The following is a 7,169-nucleotide window of genomic DNA, read 5'->3' as shown; positions in this document are numbered from 1 at the left end:
CCTTGCCATGCATGATTATAACCACAAGGAGTTCTTCTGAAAGTGCTTATAATGCATTATAGACGTGACCTTCATAGAACATGTTACCGAATGACTCATGCAGGCTTAGAGAACAGGGTGGGGTGTGTGTGTGTGTGTGTGTGTGTGTGTGTGTGTGTGTGTGTGTGTGTGTGTGTGTGTGTGTGCATGCGCGCGTGCGTCCGTGCGTGCATGCGTGCGTGCGTGTGTGTGTGTGTGTGTGTGGGGGGGGGGGGGGTATGTCAAGTACATAAATAACATAAATAAACACAACAAATCCACTGCACTGTCAAGTCATTAGAGGTCATCAGTCAATATGGAGTCATATAGTTTCTCTAAATGCGGCTCTAAGCCAGAAGACACCCAGCAGTAGCCGTCTGCCGTGGTTATTTTCTTGGCTTGTCTTTTGGAGCGACGACAGCGGACGATGGCGATAGCTAGAGTGACCGCGACCAGGAGCAGGAGAGGAATAACCGAGCCCAGCACGCAGATGAGCACCCTGGAGTTAAGCGACTTGCCGGCTTGCACACTTGTCCCCAAAGAGACGTTACCCTGTGGCTCATCCTGCGTAATGACCATCCTGGAGTCTGGAAGCGGTGCGTCGGTATGCGGGGTCTGGTGCTGGACCTCCAGGGTGCTTAAGGACTCTGTGATTTTCTCATGTGACTCGCTGTCGACAGACTCGCTTAGTGAAGCAGTAGTGGAGGTATCCGTCAAATCTGGAGTGCAAGTGGTTCCATTGCTATCCAGGTGGAAGTTCCATGGACACGCACACAGGAAACTGCCTAAAGTATTGGTGCACTTACATGTCAAGTTGCAGTGATTATCGATGCACTCGTCTATGTCGACGCACGAGTGGCCGTCCTCGGACATAGTGAAGCCGGCAGTGCAGTGACAGGAGAAGGATCCCAGGGAGTTCAAACAGTTCTGCTCGCACCTTGATTCGTTGCACTCGTCCACATCGCGGCATTTCCCGCCAGACATTTCGTAGCCTTCTCGACACTCGCACGTGTAACTGCCGTGCGTGTTGACGCATACATGATCCTCGCAGGCCTGCGTTTGGCACTCGTCGATGTCAGAGCAGCTCCGCTGGTTTGCGTCGAGTTCAAAGCCCTGCAGACATACGCACGAGTAACCCCGCTCCCCCGCCACGCACTGGTGCTCACACGCATCATCGCCGCAAAAATCTTTTATCCCGCAGGAGAGTTTGTCTTGGCCCAGCTCATAGTCTTCCTTGCAAGTGCAGCGCACCCCGTCCGCGGCCTCAAGGCACAAATGTTCACACCCGCCATTGTTGAAGGTGCAATTTTGCTTTCCGACGCCGCAAAACGGCCCGGCGTCTGTCCAACTGTAGGAGTCGCCGATTGCCATGCACACTGAGTAGTGAGACTGATGCTCGCCGCACAGGATGTTGGCGTACGTTCCGAGCGGCAATGACTTCATGTAATTTCTCAGCGGCTGTGCCGAGAAAGGCGCCGTGTAGTTGATCTGTCCAGGCCCCGACAGGGCCAGAGTGTTGCACATGCCCTTGAAGTAAAACTTGCATGCGTAATGAGCAGGCCCTTTGCAAGCTCCAGCCATCCACTTGAGAGAGTTGGGAGCAGATAGAACCGCCACACATCGCTCTTCAGTGCATGTGCTGACGGGCTCCTTTCCCCAATTGGAGTATTGGCTGTCTTCGTGTTCAAATACCCACTTAAAGCCCTTGAGAGTCCGGTCCGGCAGCACACAGTCCCCTTTGTGGAGTTTCAGTCCGATCCAGACTTTGAGCAGCCTGTCACGGCGTCTCCGGTCGATCCGTGAGAGGAGCGAGCGCAGCACAGCCTCCTCCGCTCTGTCTCGCACCGTCACCAGATAACCTCCGTTGTCGACGCAGTTGAGACGAGCGCTCTCAAAGCTGACCCCGTCCATGTGCAGGGTGAAGCAGGCGTTTGACGTGCACAGGGGCTCCAACTCCACCCCTCCAGAGGAACCCTCACACATGCTCAGGAGCTGCAGCAGGAGAATCGGGAGCATCGTTGCCTTGTAGTTCAAATCGACAAATTTGCTCCTTGTATCCTAAAGGTCCTTGAATAGTCTTTTGGTCAAATTTGACCAATATGTGTTCACCCATTCGTTGCCACAATACAAGTGGTGCAACATTCAAGCTCCTGCATCCTGTTTGGGGCAGCAACTAAAGACGGAAACTGTGTTTCGCAGCAGCTAGTGTGTGTGTGTGTGTGTGTGTGTGTGTGTGTGTAGGTGTGTGTGTGTGTAGGTGTGTGTGTGTGTGTGTGTGTGTGTGTGTGTGTGTGTGTGTGAGTGTGTGTGTGTGTGTGTGTGTGTGTGTGTGTGTGTAGGTGTGTGTGTGTGTGTGTGTGTGTGTGTGAGAGTGTGTGTGTGAGTGTGTGTGTGTGTGTTGTGTATGTGGGGGGGAAGGGGGGGGTTCCGTTCTGACATAGAAAACAATAGCCGGCTGGCCAGTGTTTTGACTGCTCTGCCAGATGTCTCCGGCCTGAGCAGCTTTAACCCTCTTCATTGTAGTTGCTTACAATGAGGGAGCAAGTAGGGCTTCAATGTCTCGAGGACACTTTGACACTGTGGACGGACACACAAAGGCTGCTGCAGGGATTGAACCTGTGGCCTTTCCGTTGTGGGTGGGTCACCCACCACAGGGATTCTACTTACAGTTCATTGTTATTGTTAGTAAGCACAATTTTGTACTACTATAAGTAGTAGTATAAACATCATGTTAATCTTCTAAATGTAGCTGTACTGTGTGTGTGTGTGTGTGTGTGTGTGTGTGTGTGTGTGTGTGTGTGTGTGTGTGTGTGTGTGTGTGTGTGTGTGTGTGTGTGTGTGTATTTTAAGCTTATGCTCTAATTATGTGTTCATGAATAAAAATACATGGGTACAATTATATAGTCTACATGTCTGGTCACAAAGCAGAGCAATGAAAACTGACCATATGTGATTTGTTGGATGTGATAAATTATGAGACATGTATGTCACCAAAGTATCAGCTTAGAGGGGACATTGTTCCGGAATAATCAATGATGTGACATTTTATTTTTATATACCGTAATTTCCGCACTATAAGCCGCACCGGACTATAAGCCGCAGCAGCAAAATTGACTGTTTGTTACATATATAAGCCGCACCGGACTATAAGCCGCGGGTGTTTTAATGTTTTTTTTTATTTTTTTTTATTTTTTTTTATTGTGTTTTAATGTTTAATTACCATATGTAAGGGTTCGTGCACAGAGGGGATTGTCGGGAAAGAGATGGCTGTTTGAGGAAGCTCCCATTTATTAACATTTCAACAAAACAACATAACACAACACCACCTGTGTTTTTTTTTACAGTGCACACAGTGTCCGCGGTGTGGTGAAAAGAGGGCAAGAGAGGAAATTAAAACAGAAGTGGATTTATAGTTAGAAAGAGTGCTAAAGAAGAGAGAATTACGTTTTTTATTTTTATTTTTTCTGAAAAAATCCATAGATAAGCCGCACCGTTATATAAGCCGCAGGGGCCAAAAACGGCCAAAAAACGGGGAAAAAGCCGCGGCTTATAGTCCGAAATTTACGGTATATATATATATATATATATATATATATATATACATATATACCGTATTTCCGCTATTAGTGGCCCCTATTCAATTACAGGCCTCTGCTCTAATATAGGACGGGGGCACGACCTTCGCGGACAAATAAAGGCCCCTCCCTCAATACAGGCCGGGTCAAAAAAAAGCAAAAACTACGGTGAATACGGTACTGTAAATTTCCCATAACACAACGCATCTACCGTGTGACGTAACCGGACGTAACGCAGAGACCAAACGAACCAGACGAAAGTTTGACGTTAAGTTTAAAGAGAGCGTTGTGCGATATGCAGCGGAACATTTGGTACAGTGTGATGTGGAATCAGCCCTTCAAGCAGAGCCTGCACGATGCCTACGACGAGTGGATAGCTGGGGATGCAGATAAGCAGTACACAGCTGGAGGTGGAAACCTAAAAGCGCCTGCTCGACGCCTGCTTGTGGACTGGGTGATCGCCGCCTGGGACAAGCTGGACAAGGATCTGATCAAAAAGTCCTTCCAAGTTTGTGGACAGTCTGTGAAAACTGACGGGAGTCAAGACAACCTCATCCACTGCTTCAAGCAGGGACAGCCCTGCGCCGCTGAGGCTCTCGCCCAGCTGCGTTAGCGGGACCAGGAGAACAGACAGGCAGCCGAGGATGAGGAAGATGAAGAGGAACTGGTCAACAATGAACTTGTTGTTCTGAATGATGAGGACGCGGAGGATACCGACATACTAGATGAGGAGGAGGAGGATACTGAGTGAGTGAGTGACCACCAATATTTACCGTATTTGCGTTGTTTGGTTTTATGCAGTATTTTGCAATAAAAGTCATGAAAATAAAGGAGTATGTCCATGAGAGTTTAATATTAAGAAATAAAGGCCTCACTCGAATACAGGCCTCTGCTCTAATATAGGACGGGGGCTCTCTGCGGCTCAGTAAATAAAGGCCCCGGTTACTATTAGCGGAAATACGGTATATATATATATATATATATATATATATGTTGTGAAATAATAATCCATCGTTATGTGAAACGTAATTTTCATAGTAAATCCCCACACCGAGTTATACCAATATTTGATCTCGTGGTGAGTACCACAAGATGTACATTAGAAATGTGTGTTTTTGGTGACTTTGAACGGTTGTACCGTTTCCTGCAATTCATTGGCAATACTAACTAACTGGACAACTGTAGCTCACTGTATACTGTAGGGAGAGTGACGTAACAGTATTGTGTATCTTGGTTATGGACGTTATGGCAAATGGGTGAAACTCCCCAAAAGTTGGCGTATCCCTTTAAGAGAGACAAGATCACCGCTTCCGGGCACGTTATCCATTCCCGTAACATCGCTAGCGCCTGCACTTGAGCTAATGCCCTCCTCCATACTGACATCCATACATAGAAAGAATATACGTAAGACGCATAAACAATCAATACATACATACATACATACATACATACATACATACATCACACACACACACACACACACACACACACACACACACACACACACACACACACACACACACACACACACACACACATATATATATACTGTATATACTGTATATATGGCCATATATAGATAGATAGATAGATAGATAGTGATTGATTGATTGATTGATTGATTGATTGATTGATTGATTGATTGATTGATTGATCAATCGATCAATCAATATTTCCCCCCCTTGACTTGTTGGGCTGGGTTCTTACTGTGAAGTGAATTTGGAGATATTCTTGTACCACCAGAGAGCAGAGTCTGAGTAGCCTGAATGTTTTTGACACCAAGTGAGCAGTAAATTCGTAAGAATCCAAAAAAAACATTTCCTGTGTTTGTCTAAAGGGAGGAAGTGCCCCAACTTCAATCACAGGAAATAGGCTAGCAGCTTGCCCATCCCTCCAGCATGAGCTCACAGAGAGGCACCAACATACAGAGTCCCCTTGCTCATGAACCCAACCATTACATTTTGGAGTGGATCCGATCCGATTCACAAAATGTGCATATCATAGCAGACTAGACTATTGGCCTGGGTGGAGGTCTGTGCTCTCCAAGTGCCCCTCTCGTATTTTACATCCTTCATCGTCATTTATTTAGTCACGTGTGACGCTGAAAGTGTCAGGTTTGGTATGAGTTACAGAATTCCAATTTTCCATTCAACAGTTCACCCAATAAATCTTTTCCAGTGTTTATCAGACACCCTCATCATCTTTTGGGTTATTACTGTAGATAATAGGGGTTGCATAGACGTTAATACCACAAGTCGACGCCTACCGGGATACGTTGTCACGTGCTGTGAGGCAAGCAGGCAGCCTGCCAGCAAGCTGCTGCTGCTTCAACTTTTGTCTTTTTCTGTTTTCTATATCTATTTACTTTTGACAGTTTTATTGTTAATCAAAGTAGTAAGCTACATTATTTGGCTGAACTTTTAGCACCAGTGGCTCCTGCATTACATTACTGGCTTTCCTTGGGAAGCTAAGCAGGCCTGGCCTAGGATACTCCTTGGATGGGAGACTGGTGCTGGAAGTGGTGTTGGAGGACCAGTAGGAGGTGCTCTTCCTCTCTGGTCCGAATCGTCTGATGAATAATCTGATTGGATGAATAATCTCCCCAATGCCCCAGGGCAGAGACAGGGACTCTGTCCTGTGAGTGAGCACCATCCTTCGGATGAGACGTTAAACCGAGGTCCTGACTCTCTGTGGTCATTACAGATCCCATCGGCACTGTTCACAAGAGTAGGGGTGTAACCCCGGTGCCCTGAGGGGTGTGACCCCGGTGCCCTGAGGGGTGTAACCCCGGTGCCCTGAGGGGTGTAACCCCGTTGCCCTGAGGGGTGTAACCCCGGTGCCCTGGCTAAATTCCCAAAAAACAGGCCTTCCTTCAATCATGGCCACCTAATAATCCCTCGTTACTTAATTGGCACATTCAGTCCTCAACTCTCCGTCAACTCTCTCGTCAGATTCAAGAGTATTTCAACAAAAACAGCTTGACTACCAAATATCAACATGCATACAGAAAGGGTTACTCGACTTGTTCAGCACTGATGCAAATGACTGATGATTGGTTGAGGGCGATTGATGACTCCAAAATAGCTGGGGCAGTTATGTTGGATTTTAGTGCTGCATTTGATGTTATTGATCACGATATTTTAATTGAAAAGCTCAAATGTTATGGTTTTAGTACATCTGCAACTTCATTGATGATGAGCGATCTTTCTTTTAGAACCCAAAAGGTTTTTTACAATGGCAGCCTATAAAATTGTAGTGGTCTAATGTGTGGTTTACCTCAACGAAGTTGCCTAGGACCATCAATTTTCATTAATGATTTGCCCTCTGCTGTTAATAACGCAGGTATAACATTGTACGCTGACGATTCTACCGTTTACTATGCAGCAACCTCATGCAATGAATTAAATCAAGTCTTGTCGAGCAAGCTGAATATAGTATGTGACTGGATCAAAACAAATAAATTAGCTTTGAATATATCTAAAACGAAAGGTATTGTCTTTGGGTCACATCATAAATTGGCTTCTAAACCTAAACTGGAGCTGTCTATATCTGGTGAACCCATACAACAGGTTGACA

At 46.3% G+C, this 7,169-nt stretch overlaps 1 protein-coding gene across 1 annotated transcript; it reads right to left on the bottom strand.

The window, feature by feature from the left end:
* Positions 1-315: 315 nt before the first annotated feature.
* cd93 (CD93 molecule) lies at positions 316-2,034 on the bottom strand (the record flags this gene model as incomplete). Its single annotated transcript, XM_083634293.1, has 1 exon — positions 316-2,034. The coding sequence occupies one exon, from the start codon at positions 2,032-2,034 to the stop codon at positions 316-318; it is 1,719 nt and encodes a 572-aa protein (XP_083490419.1).
* Between the last annotated feature and the right edge of the window lie 5,135 nt (positions 2,035-7,169).

This window comes from Poromitra crassiceps, assembly GCF_964638095.1.
Source record: "Poromitra crassiceps genome assembly, chromosome: 3".
NCBI classification, from domain to species: Eukaryota; Metazoa; Chordata; class Actinopteri; order Beryciformes; family Melamphaidae; genus Poromitra; species Poromitra crassiceps.
The sequence above is the reverse complement of the archived record's forward strand: the minus strand, read 5'-3'. Positions and strand labels throughout refer to the sequence as shown.